The sequence below is a fragment of the Urocampus carinirostris genome, chromosome 13 (assembly GCF_059441175.1).
Source record: "Urocampus carinirostris isolate Australia breed hairy pipefish chromosome 13, RoL_Ucar_1.0, whole genome shotgun sequence".
Classification (NCBI taxonomy): domain Eukaryota; kingdom Metazoa; phylum Chordata; class Actinopteri; order Syngnathiformes; family Syngnathidae; genus Urocampus; species Urocampus carinirostris.
In genome coordinates, this window is record NC_142361.1 from 9,845,555 (window position 1) to 9,863,247 (window position 17,693).

General features: G+C 38.9%; 1 protein-coding gene across 3 annotated transcripts in view; it reads right to left on the reverse strand.

Moving 5' to 3' along the window:
* Window positions 1-788: 788 nt before the first annotated feature.
* The window catches only part of slka (STE20-like kinase a), a 36,418-nt gene continuing 19,513 nt past the window's right edge, over window positions 789-17,693 (reverse strand). Inside the window, exons 10-19 of one of the 3 annotated variants that reach the window (XM_088350723.1) lie at window positions 17,223-17,353; window positions 16,819-16,942; window positions 13,853-14,032; window positions 10,442-10,513; window positions 8,541-8,670; window positions 6,867-6,991; window positions 4,004-4,198; window positions 3,739-3,864; window positions 3,547-3,660; window positions 789-1,672 (exon numbers count right to left, since the gene is read on the reverse strand). In XM_088350723.1, the coding sequence (XP_088206849.1) occupies window positions 1,532-1,672; window positions 3,547-3,660; window positions 3,739-3,864; window positions 4,004-4,198; window positions 6,867-6,991; window positions 8,541-8,670; window positions 10,442-10,513; window positions 13,853-14,032; window positions 16,819-16,942; window positions 17,223-17,353 (1,338 nt within the window). In that variant the 3' untranslated portion in view covers window positions 789-1,531. Of the gene's footprint in view, window positions 1,673-3,546; window positions 3,661-3,738; window positions 3,865-4,003; window positions 4,199-6,866; window positions 6,992-8,540; window positions 8,671-10,441; window positions 10,514-12,936; window positions 13,030-13,852; window positions 14,033-16,818; window positions 16,943-17,222; window positions 17,354-17,693 lie in introns of all 3 variants that reach the window. The other 2 variants (XM_088350722.1, XM_088350724.1) reach the window with 2 other exon arrangements.

Below are 17,693 nucleotides of genomic sequence, written 5' to 3' on the forward strand. Positions count from 1 at the left end.
CCTGTGGGATGGGTGAATGCTGCCAACGGATTATAACCTGGCCTATGAGCCAATGCTCTTAAGCACAAGAGAAAAATGAGCCACACCATTTAAGGCAATGGCCTGCAGTTTTGGATATGTCCACTGGATGTAGTAAAAGCCAGGCTCTACTGGCAAACTACCCACTGTATTTGCTGACTACCGTTTATCAACCAGAGAAGATTTAAGGAAACACTCTACCCTGTTATTTTATTTACTCAGACGCCGTTTTAAGGGACACTGTGATGTTTGACCACTAGATGCCTCTGTTATCGCTTGCTACAAAGCACAAGAAAGAACACAATCTACAGATACTCAGTGACCAAACCACACCATCTGTCTCATTTTTAAAGCCCAGCCTTTAGCACGGTTTTTGGTTATTCGCAGCAAGATAGTGGACAATTAATTATGTTAGCTCCCTTTAAGTAAGCCTTAAGTCATGTTAAATGTATATTACAAAAAATGTCAATGTTCGAGTGCCAGTACTTTTTTATAAAAGTAATGCAGGTTTATATACTTCATGTACAGTATTTTTGCTTATTTTTGGAATATATTTAATGACATTTTTTGTTAAACCCTTAAAAGAATAGCTAGTTTGCCTCACACGCGAAAGGTTCTACGTTGGCCTGGAGAGAGATGGGCGCCACCAAGCTGTATTTGCCCAAGACACACCACAGGAAATGGGGCCCCTATGACCCTAGTGGTTAAGGGATCCAACCAACCAAGGAGCACCAACTAATACACTGTTCCTTTAAGATTTAACACACATCGGAAGAAAACATGAATAATTTTTATTTAAAACCATGTCCTAACATTTCCAATACATTTGATCTGACAATAAACTGCATAAACTTTAATCATTGAGGTGTAGACAAGACCTTTATTATGCAGCACGTTAAAATTCTTCAAAAATATATCAGTTTCTGTTTGGTGTATCACAAGCTAAATAAAAATCCAGCATTGGTTATTAGCATGACAACACAAGTAGGGCGGCGATGACGCTGTATAAATTAAATCAGCCGTTTTGAGAACAGCAGATGATGATCGTTGTTTCAGCTATAAATTTACCAAAAAATAAAGAATCAACAAATGATTATAAAATATAAAAAGCAGTGCGTTAAATATTTATTGAGGGGATAATTTCCTTCCCCTGGATTACAGCAGAAATGTATAGCGGAAAAGCATAACAAGACAACAGTGGTCATAAAATGAAAGCAGGTAATAAATTTCCAATGGTTCATACTGCATATTTTTATGTGGCGAGGGAAGAAAAGTGCAAAGTTGACAGCAAATGTACATTCCTATAAAATGCATTTAACGGCGTTTACTCTGAAAATGATAGTAGGGGGCGACCACCTCATGAAAGCATTCATTCAATAACGGTCATTCAGAAATTCATTGGTAGGAAGCAGATTGAAAAATAAATTGGGAGGCACTCAAAGACAACCTGCACGTGCTGAAAAAAATACAATTTCTCCCAAGCGAGCGCCGTATTGTTGCCGTTTTTCTAGGATCAGGAGCTATGTACGTGCGGGATCGGATAAAACTTGGAGACGCGGCTCTGCGTGGTTGGGTTAAGGCATTCCGACTCGCCGCTCATCTTGAAGAAGACCTCCTGCTCTTGGAGTTTCCGCGTGAATTCCTCCTCCAATGCCTGCAGGGGGCAACACAGGACAATATAAAAAAACAAAGGCCCAATTTACAGTTGAGTAATATGGAGCGGTGGTCAGTAACCACCCGGCCGCGGATCTTTTAGTTTGGGTGCAGGACCACAAAGTTTTACGGAGGTATATTACCATATTTGAATAATGTTTGATCAGTCCAAAACATCGTTGACCACATTTACACAACATTGAAAGCGACAGGAATCGAACACGGATCACGGCGATAAGAGTGCCGAATCCTAACTGCTAGAACATTAGGGTTGGCGATGACATAGAAAAAGGTATTTGGTTTTATCTCATTGTCACACTATTTTTGCTCACAGTACCACGTTGTTCAATATGTGAGACTATGATAAAAATAATTTTTTGACAACGTAAACTATGAAAACAACACCAACATAAAATTTACAATGTATTTATTTATTACCCTTCAAAATCCGATTTAACATCAGATACACCAAAGAGGTGTTTCCCTTCTTGTGCTTTTTGTGTTTATTTATATCCTCAACCATTTCATCTGTTTACTCCAGTCCAGCATTAGTCTCTGGTACCATGGGTAAAATTAGTTTGAGGAGATCAAATCTATAGCCTTTTCCTGTGTCATCTACATACCCTTTGTCCTATGATTACGCAGTAGATTTAGTTTTTATCATTATTATCATTATTGTGATTGTTTATGGTATTATTGGGCCGGGCTACAGGAATATAGTCAAATAGTAAACCGGTCCGTGGTACAGGGTTGGTGACCACTGCTATACACTACCAAAAATTTCAACTTGAAATATGCATAAATCGAAGTGTAAATAAAAGTATAAAAATAAAATAAAAATTACATAGAAAATACATTTCAACGTATCAAAAATGTATTATTAATACTTTATAAATACGAAAATAAGAATTTACCAATTTATTTATGTAAAATAATTAGATGGTTAAATTAAGAACAAACATGCTCGAATTTGAGTTAAATGATTTTATTTTCACTTGTCTTAGAGGGAAGAATGCGTATTGTTTGACCACTAGATGTCGCTTGAGGGTGTCATGCAACTGTAAACAAGTGCAGAAAAGCATCAGGAAATATACAAACTAAGGAAACTCAAAGTAACCAAAACACAACATTTTATTTTCCCTTTTTTCGGACAGCGTTTTTGGGTACCCGTAGCAGCAAGATTGCGGACATTCATGTCAGCTCCCTCTAGGTGAGGCTATTTTCTCAACCTACAAAGTATTGGATTGAATTAAGATGCAAAACTACATTGTTTGCTAGAATAATTTATCTTTAATATTTGTATCATATTGTTTTATTTCATATTTTGTGCAATTTATGCTTTCTCATTTAACTTTAGAATCTTTGGATATATATTTTTTTAAATCGCTAAAATTTTCACATTATGAATATACTTTATACGTTTAGTGTGTTATGTGTTACTGTGCTGAGCGTCTTCCTTGTGCTTTGTAGCACACAATACAGTGGCATCTAGTGGTCAAATAGAGATGCAGAGTGAGGCATTTAATTCTCTTGCCTCATGACAGAGGGCGATAGTGAGACCAATGTCTTATTCGATGCACACCTCAGTTCCAAATGACAGAATCAGTGACAGTATCAGTAAGCAAACAGCAAGTCAAGCCACCCATTATATTTTCCTTGATGCATTACCTATCCATCGACGCTTTTATTCAAAAGGAGCATTTATCAGTTAAGGTAAGACAATAAAACGTTTGTATGAATCATTTTTCTATTGCTTTCTTGCTTTGCCAATTACAGTATATGATAAAAAATATATCAATGTATTTGTAAATCCGGTTGTGCCTCTAATGACTTGAAACCTTATGGCACATCACTGAGGTACAAAGGCTGACAAACCTTTTTCCTAGGTCTGAGGTTGTCCCTCCACTCTTTGATTTCCTGACTGTGCTCCTCATCCAGCTCCTTTAACTTTTGAGTCTCGTGCTCGATCAACAGGTGACATTTCTCATTCTGGAAACAAATTGACATGTTTTTAAGCAGGATATCTTGTTGCGGCACTGCACTTCTTTGACGCTAATGCGAGCCGACCTGGAGCTGCTGCAACTCTCTGATGTTGGAGTCACATTGCAGCTGAAGATCTCGCATCTGGTTCTCGTGTTTTTGGTGCTGGTGGAGACGCTCGTTCTTCTGCCGCTTCTCCTCCTGAAAACCAAACTAAAAAGTACAAAAGATTGATGACACCGCTGAGTAAGAGATTCTGCAATTAAGGGTTGCAAGATACTGCGCATTGGCCACCAGGGGGCTGTAAAATACACAAATCAATTTCCTAAAGCTGCAAGCAAGGCCCCAATACCTGCTTGATGCGGTCCCGCTCCTGCTCGGGTGTCATGATGGGTGAAGCGGCGATCCGGAGGCTTTTCTTGAACATGGCCATGCGGGTCTTGCCGTCGCTCCGCTGGATCTTGGGCAGCCGGACCCTCTCTTGGTTCTGCTTGTTCTTCAAGTCCTCCACCAGACGCTGGTTGTAGCGCTGCATCTGCTCAGTTTCCTGCAGCAGGGACAAAAAATACAATGAAGGGAAACATTCTTCTCACAGTCATCCATACTGAGAAAGACACAAATGTACTGTATTTTCTGACGGATCAGATTAAAAGGCACACATTCAAAAAATACTTGTTTTTAAAATATTTTTATTCAGAAATTAATGAAATTAAAACTACTGTAACAGAGGAGGTTTGCATCATTCTAAATGTTATAAACGGGAAAAGTTTATAGATTATAGGCTAACATTAAGAATTTTGCTTTAACCACTACAATTATTGATACATTCATAAACGCTTACAGTGTGTAGTAGCATTTTATTGTAATTAGGCATTTTTCGGTTTACATACCATATTTTTCTGTTATACAAGGCACACTGGATGATAAGGTGCACTTCACTTTTAAAAAAAAGTCCTTAAAATAAGCATAATCTGTAAGTCAGTTATTTATCATTTATGATTGTAATTATTTTAGCAGGTCAGTTAATTGTTATTTATTCTGTTCTCGATTCAGTTTTTTTTTTTTGCCCTCAACTTTTTATTTTGGTGCGTCCCTACGAAAAGTACTATTTCATATGCATGATCAACATCACCGTACCCGATTATCATTCAAGACGTAGCTGGTTAGACAAGTCAAACCCACATATACTCAGGGATCAGAATTTTCCGCGGATCCCCGCTGTTTTTGAACCCCAAAGGCATTCCGACTTTTTCACTTTTTCTCTTGCGTAGCAAACAAATTCAAAATCCGACTGTCTTACTCTTTCCTTTATTGCTCTGGCGCACCCTGGCGGCCGTTAGAAAAATTGGCCGCATTGTCGCACAAGCTGCAGGGACTGAACTGCATTTGAACTTATCTTGCAGTATTTACAAAAAAATCAGTTATGTGGGCAAATTATTTTAATCTTCTAAAAATGTTACTTAAATGATAAATATAAGCATGGTTTTGGACAAGTAAATTGCCTAAAACCCAGGTTTTGGCGGTGGGGGGGGCTCCGCCCTGGTTTATTCCTGGACGCTGGCTATTTCAGCTGAAAATGAAAATCTCCATTCTGATCCCTGTATACTGCAAATTCCAAACAGAGCAGGAGACATGGTGCACCAGGGCAACGCAATTAAGCCCAAGTTGACCCCGTTCTGATTGACACTGCGGTCAAAATACAGTTTATAATAGTTTGTTACATACACTACATAAGAACATTAAATTCATTACATCCACTACACAGCATCATCTCCAAACGGAAGAGCAGCTTCAGCGACAGACTGCTGTCACAGTCTTGTTCCACAGACAGACTGAGGGGATCATTTCTTCCTCATGCCATGAGGCTCTTTAACTCCACACGGGGAGTAAAAGCCCACATTAAGCCACACCCTCACATTGCATATTACCCTATTTTTATTACAGTGTGTATTTTATGTAGCACTATTTAAATACTCTATATCAACACGTTACATTGGGTATTTATGTATCATATTCCTTTTACTTTATTATTGTTTTATTTTCAACATAAGGATACTGCTGGAAGTGTGAATTTCCCTACAGGGATGAATAAAGTATCTATCTATCTATCCATCTAAATTGGAATTTACATCGCCACCTGTGAAAGTGTCTAATTGTTTTTCTATCATGAAAAGTAGTAGTGGTTCAGTAATTTGTAATAGTGACTACTCAATAATAACGTCCGCCTAAAAAAATATAGCATAAATGCAGTGTTTGAAATAACTTCTGCATGGATTCCCGTGGCGTGCATCTTTTACGTTGGGCGTACAACTTACACAACGTCTCTGCCCGGGTGGCCGACAACTTTTTCAAGGGGGAAAAAAATAAATAATAATCTTTCGTTTGTATTTTTGATTTTTTTTTTCAAATCAAACGTTTGATTTATTCCAATTTTGAAATCTTCGTTCGGTTTGAAAATTTCGTAATTTCGGTTCGTTAGGCAATTTGCATACTCGGCAGCCAGTCAGAAGCCTGCATCGAATAACTTCGTGCTTCCCGACTTTCCCGAGCGTTATAAGGTCGTGCATTTGGATATCATTTTCCAAAGTAGACGCACAGAGAACACAAGAAAATGGATAAGTGGTTAGGAATAAAGCCAAAACCTCAGCCCCAGAATAAATAACCAAAAGAAGCTAACAAAATCTATGACGCGACAAAACGTAAACGTAAATTAAAAGCATCGTGGAAAGAGGGGTTCACGTGGCTTGTAGCAGATGACGCAACGCAAACATTGAATGAATTAAGATTAGTATATACAGGTACATACATACTGATGGTAGATGGAAAATAGCAATGTCATATACATGCAATAAATGTTATAAGTGGATTTATGATAAACCAATTTAAAGTGATGTTCTGTTATATATTGTGATTATCAATCTTTAATACTTTGTAACAATGTTTTTATTTTTGCGATTAGTCGTCTCATTGTGTTTCAAGTTGTGAAAAATGGGGCAGTCAACTTTATGGCTGGGCAGGCAACAATTTCTGCCCAGGCGTCCGGTGACTTTTGGTCATGAGTTTCAGACACTGATATATGGATTGAAAATTTCAAAGATGTTGAAATTAAAAGTGATGGATTACCACATGAATCGCTTACTTGGAGATTGATTAGCTACAGGCTTTCAACCCTCCCTCCATCATAACCTATGTCCAAGGCTCATGGAGGCACTTACCTTCTCATGTCTCTTGAGCAGCTGGTGCCTTTGTAAGAAATATTGATCCTTGAGCTGCTGCTTGAACTGCTGGTGCTTCTCCTGCAGGTGGCGCTCTTCCAGCTCCCACATGGCCGCCTCCCGTGCTAGACACAGACAACAGCTTTAGTTTTTTTGTTTAGTTTTTTTTTGTTTAGTTTTTTTTTGTTTTTTGGGCGGAGGTTCAGGAACCTGTAGCTCTGTTTCTAAGTAAATCTGTCTCTGTAATAAAATTCCCTATTTTAACACATTCAGGCCCTTTTCTACCTTTAAGGCTGGTAAGAAGAAATGTCGTTGTTTTTTTTCTGCGTCTCTCAGCCAAGAAGGTGGTAGGTGCAATGCATGGCTGTCACCAATATCAGTGACTGTGAATGGGTACGGGCGAAGCATATTGTAAAGCGATTTGGGAGGTCTTCAGTGCCTTGAAAAGCGCTATATTAATGCAGACCATTTATATTTACATGAGATGAATAAGAATATGCAAGAGAGTTTGACATCTCCCTTCTACAATTTCCTAAATAGCTTTAAAAGCATACAGGTTATGCAGGTTATAAATAAATGACAAACAATGCGGATGACAACTTTTAAAACAAATCTATGTAGAAGATTTGCATCGTTGAGACAAAATGGAGGACGAATAATCCATAGCCTTGTTGTGTTTGATGTAACTGGGTGCTGCCCGTAGAAAAAAGGACCAGAAAATGTAATAAATCCTCAGCCAAATATTAAACCAGCAGCTATCATTTACTCAAAATGATAAGGAAAATGAAAATTAAATAAAGTTTCTATGTCACATTTCCTTAGTATTTGCTGCCAACTGTTGGATCTATGTATCACATTCTTTTTCTTACTGACAGCACTCAATGACGTAAAACTGTGTAGTCCATTCTTCTAAATTTTAATAAATGCGTGAAGTAAGCCTCTGTAAATATGAACTAAGTCATAAGAGCCACAATTTTCTTCCAAAGTTAAATTGCTGGCATAAAAAGGTATTTCAGTTGTTACTCGATACAGACCCTCGTATGAGGCAAAAAAGTCAAAAGCTCCGCAAAGTTGCTCGCACAAGCTATGAAGTGCAGATTAATGGACCATTTTCTTTTTTGTTGACTCTGATCACTAAAATAGAGTCCCCACCTCACTCAGTCAGACTGCCAAAAAAACAGCCACCTTACACACTTATGCCAAAAAACAATTTAAGGCATTTACAAGTACTTCAACCAAAATCCAAGGATTGAAAACAACATTGAAATGTAAGCATTTTAAAATGTTAAGCACCCTTACGAACCATGGCAATATTTGTGACATTTACGAAAGAAATCTGCTCACCGCTTGTTTTGAAACCATTACCACAAAAATGTAGCTGAGGGAGGGAGACAAAATGTATGTGGGATATCTCTATATATTATCATATTATTATATATTATTTCTAATATCATTTCATATATTTTATGAAATCATCAAATGCCACACAGAGATATAAAATGTACTGAAGGGTTACATTTGGTAAGGAGATCATGTTTGGCTGTTGTGTTAAATTTTCCCTTAGAAGTATATGGTGTGGTTCTCACTCGGAAAACAATATAATATTTTGCAGTCTTGGATGGCTCTTTGAGCCAAAAAGGCTCCCGACCCATACAATAAAGCCAACGGCTCCACCTCTCATCAGCTGCTGTTTGTGGTTAAGGCAATCCCGCTCCATGGTGGCAATCTCCACTTTGTGCTGCTGGATGATCTTTTTCAGCTCCCCGTCCAGCTCCTGCTGCTGCTTTTGGAGGAACTCCTGCTCCTAAGGTCGGAGGATCCAGAAAGGAAGTGACGTTAATAAGGGAAATAAAAACAAGCGGAGCTGAAAAAGGGACAGGTGGGAGTTGAAAGAGAAAGGACGCATCTGCTGTCATGTGCATTATGTAATTGGACTCTATTTATGATGCAGAGCAGGAGGTGTGACATCAGTAAAGGGGCGCGGCAAAGGACACACTGATGAATCACGACGGAGAGAAAAGTTCACTTCATGTAAAACAACATTAACAACCATGAACTTCACACATTGGTTTGCCTGACGCGTCCTATTGTTTATTTCAAGATTGTCGCTAGGGGACAGCATGTAATCATTCAAAATGTATGAGGCTCCACACAATTATGCAAATATGTTGCAAACTATTCCAGGCGCTGGATAACTTGGTAAATTTATTCTCAAAGTTAACCTGTCTGGCTTGTTTCCCTGTAGAGCTGTGACATCATTTAAGGAACAAGAATGACGGATCCCATTAGCAGAACATGTGATGCAACCTCAAAACCAGACAGTGTTTGTAGTGAACAGCAATTGCATACCGCTCATTCTTGCCCTGAAACAACTGCTTGCCATGTCACTGGGGGCCTTGTGACTGTTTTGTCGCAGTGGTGTGCTTCATAATACAAAAGCTGGATGGGGTAACTTTACCTGCCACCCTTACGGCGTGCATTCGTTGTTTGCCCTCTTTTAGGTAGGCGATAGTATTTTCTCGCTGCTTATGGTCTGATTTTGACCTGCAAGCCACCTGTTAGCGTCAGTGCTGCAGAAGGCTTTCCTGTTTTGTTTGCGCCCATTGGCATTTGTTGTTTTCCCACTGTGTGTTGTTTGGCAAGTAAGCCTGCCGCTTGCGCCAATTTTGACGTGGTTTATTCCTGGCTAGGTCCGCGTTTGTTTGTTTATTGGTTTGTTGGTTCCCGGTTAGCCTGGCTGCTCACTGTGCTTTTTTTGGTTGGACAGTATCGCGTTTTTCGCCTAGGGTTACAGCCGCCTCCAGTTGATCGGTCCTAGTTGGCCACCTGTTGGGTCTCCGTGTTTTTTTGCCAATTAGCCCCTTGTTGGCTGTTTGACCATTGTTGTACCATCACTGCTGCCACCTGTAACACAATGACTATGCATTCTATACAAAAACTACTGAAAATTCGCTTAAAGCACTTGCAACCTCTTTGACTAATTAACATGTAAAACAATATAGCGACTGGTTTGCTATGGTGCTGATGTTCCTCTGATGACGTCACAGCTCAGGATGAGAAAGACAAGACACATTGTTTTAAAAATACATTATCTCAGAAAATAATTGAAGTATACTGAAGAAATATATATATACCTAGTTTGCAAAAAACATGTACTATATTTCTACACATTTAGCGTGTTTAAGAATTTGGTAAATTGCCTTTAACCTACAATTTATGTTTTATCAGGACTTCATCCAATTAGATGAACCTCATCCAGTCGTACTGCGCGGCGAGGGTTTAAGTGTATTGCAGTCAATAACACTGAAGGTACTCAAGACACTCTTTAAAACTTCCGCTTGAAACTGATGCAACTTGAATATAAAATTAAAATTCAAGTTGCGGACCACTTTACCATCTGTCGTAAGGTCCGAACGTGAACACGACTTACAGCGATGACGTCACTCCAAAAACATGCTCACACGTAACTGGACTATAGTAAAAAAGATGCACTGTCACTTCACACACATCTAAGTATGGGCTGGAAACAGAAAGAGAAATCGAGGCGTCGTCGGGGATGGTGGAGGAGGACTTACATCCTGGATCTGAGCATTGAAGAGTGCGCATGAGGACAACTGAAAAGACTGTATCATAACCTCCGCGACGGCCTGCAGAGGAGAGCAAAGGCCGAACACTCGTCCTTGTCAGGAACAAGGAACAGGCTCACATTTTACACATAAACAAACATGCACTCACACACACATACATACTTATTGTGGGACCCCTTCCCACTTTGAGAAGTATCTCAGAATGCAAAGCTCGATTACAAATAAATGTTAGTCCACATTACGTATTTAGCACTGCTCTGCTTGCCTTGACATGCTTTTACAGTAGCCCGCTCAACTTGAATTCAGCCCGTAAAAGCAAGAAATGTTGTTAACACGGTCCATGCGGCGATCGGTTAAAAAGGAAACGCAGGTTTGAAATGACCGTCAGTCTTCAGTTGCTTCATTTATTGAGATATACTGTATATTAAATTGGCGAGTTGGCTTACCAACATGCACAGTAGGCCTGACATAAGCAGTTTAACGGTTATCCAAGACAAGTACTATCACAAAACTGCCACAAATCATCAAATAGAGTAATCCCTCGTTTTTCGAGGGGCTGGGATGCGTTCCATAAATGTGATAGTCAAAACCAGAGAAACCTTTATTTTTATATTCATCTAAGTATGTGTATATACCTGGGCGGCAAGGCGGCTGAGTGGTTAGCGCGTCCGAGGCACAATTCTGAGGTAATGGAATGGAATCCTCCTGAGCGGAGTTTGCATGTTCTCCCCGTACTTGCGTGGGTTTCCTCCGGGCACTCCGGTTTCCTCCCACATTCCAAAAACATGCATGTCAGGTTAATTGGCCGCTCCAAATTTTCCCTATGTGTGATTGAGCGAGCGAATTGTCTGTCCCTGTGTGCCCTGCGACTGGCTGGCAACCAGTTCAGGGTGTCCCCTGCCCAATGCCCGAAGATAAATGGGATGGGCTCCAGCATCCCCACGACCCGACTGAGGATAAGAAGTGCAGATAATGGATGGGTGGATTTATTTATTCCTACAGAACAAACCAAATTGACAGGCTCAAGTTGTTGTTTAACATATAAAGGTACTGTACTTTGTGAAAACTTAAGGTCCAATTATAATTTTAAAAATTATCTTGCCGTTTTAATGCACAACATTATGGATTAAAGACCTGATCCATTTTACTTATCATGCTACTTTGCTGCCATCATGTGGATATTATATAAAACTGCATTTAACTTCGGGTTCTCTCCCATGGAAACCATATATTTTTTCTCCATTATCAAACATTTTTGAAAAAGCACCAGGTAGCCATTAGGGAGCACCAAAGAGCCGCATATAGCTTCAGAGCAAGTTTAGGTGGTGGAGAGGTCCAACTTTTTGGCCGCTAGAAAGCGTCTTCCTGTTTAAAAAAATCGAAATGCAGAACACACACGATGCCTGATAAAAATCCATAAAGTTGCAAAACCGTGATACAGCAAATGATTATTTTAAATCTAAATACAGAAGTCGTGTCACAGCATCATACTGCTCATTTTAATCATTCAACCTGAGGACGAAGTCATAAGAACAGCTGAAGCTACATTGTCGCAGTAGTTATGGCGGACAAGATGGCCAAACCCATCCAGTGCATCCAACGTAATCCAAATTTACCAGAGACACACAACATCTAGGCCGAGGAGGGTGAACGTCCGCAGGTATGCATTAACCAAACCACTTCCACCCTACACTGTCGCAAGAGCATGCCACCAAGGTAACAATAACGGCACAGGTTCTTTATCTTGGGGGGGAAAATATCCAAGACAACAAACAAAGATGTTGGACAAGATAATTGTCTCTGCTAGGTTGTTAAGGTTATCACAACCTTGTCATTCCTGAACTGAAAAAGCCTGGAAAACTGTCATCTCCACAGCATATAGCTGGGTAAAATTTTTTATCATGCAAAATGCCCCCAAAAAATAACAGCAATAGCTATAGTTGTTCAAAAATACAGCATTTCGCAATTTCTATTATTTTTTACGTCTTGTAATCGGAGTGTGGTACCATAAATGAACTGTGACAATTCATATGTAAAAAAAACAAAGGTTTAAAAGTTTAAACTTTATTTTGAATGTTTATCTTGCTATCAAAATATATTTGAGGGGTGGTTCATGTTGATTTATGGCAAAAACAGAATGTTTGGCTATATGTGATATCGCAGATGCAAACAAATCTCAATTGATGCCACATATTCTGATTAAAATACCTTTTTCTCTGAAGCTTACCAGGATATATTTTTTTACAAAATTCAATGGTAAAAGGTAAATATATACTTTTTATGGCAGATTCCATGTTTGTTTAGCTAGAGAATCTAATTTTCTCTAGGCTTCCCAGGAAGTCAAGTTGGCAAAAAACAGCTGGCATATATGAAAGATGTGGCCGGCTCTGAATGAGTTAATTTTAACAAGGTGGGACCATTTAGAAGAAGTCAGGAAGAGATAAAGAAATACATCAGTAGGGATTTAAATGTTTTTCTGTTACCTCAGCGGTCGTAAGAAGCGATAGGTCCTCCCTTAAGCGCTTCATGAGGTCTTTTCGCATGTGTCTAGGTGACTGCCCCACTTCCTGTTTGGCCTAGAAAGTTTTGCATTTGTGCAGAGGCTTCTGGTTGATTTCAAGAAAATCTAAATAATTCTAAACTTGCAAGTAAAGAAAGGCATGCAGAGGAATTTAGAGTGTCCCGCCACCGCATTTCCGCTCACCCTCCTAGGTTAAAGATTGTTGCAAATGAATTAGTCATGAATTGGATATACTGCAATTGTCTGAGTCAACCAAAGTGTTTTTGCTCATTGTAAAAAAAGCAACTAAGATTGAACACTCACATAGAAGCTCACAGTACTAATTGAATAAAAAAATAAGTCCCAGATTTTGCGGGATAATTCCGGCACCACTAAGAGAAAACATTTCGCGAAATCACCCATCCAATGACCAAAGTCACCTTACACACTCATGCCAAAAACTTGGTTAGGTCAAATTAATACAATTCAGGATAACAAATACAGAATACGCAAAAAAAAGTCTACATAATATAACAACCACAAGCAAACAACTGCAATAAGTAAACAGCAAATACAATAATGGCCATGGCATCGCAAAGCACAATGCCACAAGCTCTTTGCATTACAAAAAAACTGAAAGTAACAAAGCACAGATTGAGACCATAAGGACCAATATATCTTTTATAGTTTAAAGAGCACCCAAATAGATACTACCCGGTTTGAAATAAGCTAAGCGAATGAATAATGCGTGCAAAACCAAGCAGCAGCTAAGTGCAGGACAGCAAAATACTGTTGACCTGGCACACCTCACCCATGCGCTTGAAATAAATCAGCCAAGTAAGATAGCATCATGCACCACCACAGCAAATCAGCGCACAGCCATGCGGTCCTTCACATACCTCCTTCTTCTTGTTCTTCAGCATGTTCTGGAACTTGGACAGCTCCTTGTCCTGATCCCCTTTAATGCGCTTGGCTTCATCCCGCAGCCGGCTGGTGTGTTCTTGCTCCAAGCGCTCGATGGTCTGCTTTTGCTTCTTCTCCAGGCTCTCCACTTCCTGGTCATACTGCCGTTTCTTTGCCTGAAGACACGAGTCACATGCACCGAGTAAGACAATATCACCTTGAGTTGATTACTACCAGTAAGTAACAAGTTAAATCATTTTTTTTGTTTTGGAAATTAACAAACCTATAAAGTCCATAAAAATTATGCTAAATACGACTCAGTACATGTTTGGGCTGGTATACCTGCGGGAGGCTAACGCTAGCATTTGCAATGCTAGCTATACACACACACACACACACACACACACACACACATATATATATATATATACATACATACATACACATACTGGACTGTCTCAGAAAATTAGAATATTGTGATAAAGTTCTTTATTTTCTGTAATGCAATTAAAAAAACAAAAATGTCGTACATTCTGGATTCATTACACATCAACTGAACTATTTCAAGCCTTTTATTATTTTAATATTGCTGAATTTGGCCTACAGCTTAAGAAAACTCAAAAATCCTATCTCAAAATATTAGAATATCATGAAAAAGTATACAAGTAGGCTATTCAACTAATCACCTGAATCATCTAATTAACTCGAAACACCTTGCGAGGGTTTCCTGAGCCTTAAAAACACTCAGCTTGGTTCAGTAAACTAAATCACAAGTATGGGGAAGACTGCTGATCTGACTGCTGTCCAGAGGACCATCATTGATACCCTCCATCAGGAGGGTAAGACACAAAAAGAAATTTCTCAAAGAGCAGGCTGTTCACAGAGTGCAGTTTCAAAGCATATCCACAAAAAGTCTGTTGGAAGGGAAAAATGTGGCCGGAAACGCTGCACAACCAAGAGAGATGACCGCAGCCTTAACAAAATTGTGAAGAAGAGCCGCTTCCAGAATTTGAGGGAGCTTCAAAGACAGTGGGCTGAAGCTGGAGTCCAGGTATCAAAAGCCACAGTTCACAGACGTGTCCGGGAAATGGGCTACAATAGCCGTATTCCCATGGTCAAGCCACTTCTGAACTCAAGACAACGGAAGAAGCGTCTGACTTGGGCTATGGAGAAGAAGCACTGGACAGTTGCAGAGTGGTCCAAAGTCCTCTTTTCAGACGAAAGCAAGTTTTGCATTTCATTTGGAAGTCAAGGCGCCAGAGTCTGGAGAAAGGCTGGAGAAGAGCAAAATCCAAGTTGCTTGAAATCCAGTGTGAAGTTCCCACAGTCAGCAATGGTTTGGGGAGCCATGTCAGCTGCTGGTGTTGGTCCACTGTGTTTCATCAAGTCCAGAGTAAATGCAACTGTGTACCAAGAGATTTTAGAGCACTACATGCTTCCATCTGCTGAAAACCTCTATGGAGATGAGTATTTCATTTTCCAGCATGATCTGGCACCTGCCCACAGTGCCAAAACCACCAGTAACTGGTGCACTGACCATGGCATCACTGTCCTTGATTGGCCTGCTAATTCCCCTGACCTGAACCCCATCGAGAATTTGTGGGGTATAGTTAAGAAGAAGATGAAAGACACTAGACCTACAAATGCAAATGAGCTGAAGGCCGCTATCGAAGCATCCTGGGCATCAATAACACCTCAGCAATGCCACAGGCTGATTGCCTCCATGCCACGCCGGATTGATGCAGTAATCCGTGCAAAAGGATTCCCAACCAAGTACTGAGTGCATCAATGGACATTTTCAAATGTTTGATTTAGTTTTGCTGTTATAAATTTTTTTTTTTTACTTGGTCTGAGGAAGTATTCTAATATTTTGAGATAGGATTTTTGAGTTTTTTTCAGCTGTAAGCCAAAATCAGCAATATTCAAATAATAAAAGGCTTGAAATAGTTCAGTTGATGTGTAATGAATCCAGAATGTATGACATTTTTGTTTTTTTAATTGCATTACAGAAAATAAAGAACTTTATCACAATATTCTAATTTTCTGAGACAGTCCTGTATATATATACATACATATATATATACCTATATATATATATACCTATATATAGATATATACATATAGATATACAGATATATATATATAGATATATATATATATATATATACATATAGATATACAGATATATAGATATATATACATACATACATATAGATATACAGATATATATATATATAGATATATATACATACATACATATAGATATACAGATATATAGATATATATACATACATACATATAGATATACAGATATATATATATATAGATATATATACATACATACATATAGATATACAGATATATATATATATATATATATATATATACATACACACACACACACACATATATATCAGAATTTAATGTGGGGTAAATATCGCGCTTTCCAAATTATATACCTGGAAATGAACAGATAACTTTAATACTGTTTCAATTTTTTTCTAGCCTTTTACTTGGTTTCCACAAGTTATAGCAAAGCCGAATACAGGGCCCATTGCTCACTACAGAGTCGGAAATGAAAGTTGTTGCAATCTAACCACAAGTGCATCCCCGGAAGTCTCCTTTGCTGACTCAATTAATTGGAAAAAAAAAAAAAAATCAAATACACTGAAAGAAAGGTGTATGGGGGATGTTGTGTTCTTTGCAGTATTTGTGGTAGATTTTTGGATAACCTATTTTATACAATTCTGATGACAGCAACATATTAATTCCACCATTTTTTGGCAAAACAAATATGTATTAAAGATGTACAGCAAAATGTCCAATGTAAACTTCAAACTATTTTTCTGTGGTACAAACTCTGTTAGTTTGACTTAACATCTAGGAAACATAGCGGCTCTCTTGGCAGAGCTTGGTGTTGCTGAAGAAGCGGTAAAAAATAGTCGTGGTGGATGTGACTCACTGTCGTTTCCTGTTCAAAACGCCGCAATATCTGCTCTCTCTGCTGCTGTAGCTTGTTGCTAAGCTCCTGCTGAGCTCTCTGCTCCTCCTTTTGTAGCAGGCGCAGCTCTCGAAGCTCCTGCCGCCTTAGGAAATCACGATAAGCGGCCACATCGTCAAAGGGATGCAAGGTCAACTGTTAAAACTACTTGCTTTCTCTTTCAACAAATACAATGATATGTAGTACTGTCCATTATTCACCAGTATGACATACGCTTTTTTACACAACAGTATAAAATAAATTAACAAATGAGTAATAAATCCGTTGGGTTTGCGTGTCCTACTTCGAGACACGCGTGCTAATTGGGTCATGTTCCTAATTTTAAAACGGTGGAATAGAATCAGCGATTGCACGCAGGCACTCACCTCAAAAAACGCTTCTCTTCGTTCTTGGCATCGTCGTCAGTCACAATCTTAGATGTTGTCACACTGACCTCAACGCCGTCCACAAGGAACTTGCGTGTCTTTTTCAAAGTCTTTTTTTGTCCTTTTGATTCCTACGAAGTAAAGCATGTTGAAGTTGTTTATAAGTAACTCCTTGCCGCCTGACAGCGAGCAGAGGGTGTGGAAGGATTCCTACAATTTCTGTATTTGCATTTTGTTCTGGTACTTTACTTCTACCTAAATGATTCTTAGAATAATCCAACCACTTCGTTCAGTTCGAAAATGTGGCTAATTAAATATGTGAGGGTGTGTGTTGTGATTGACTTTTGATGTATTCTCTTGCCCTAGGTCAGTTGAAATAGTTTTCAGGTCCCTCATGATTCCATTAAGCATAGAAAATGACCAGGTGGATAATTATTATGCTGTAATATTTAAAAATATAAAATTTAGATA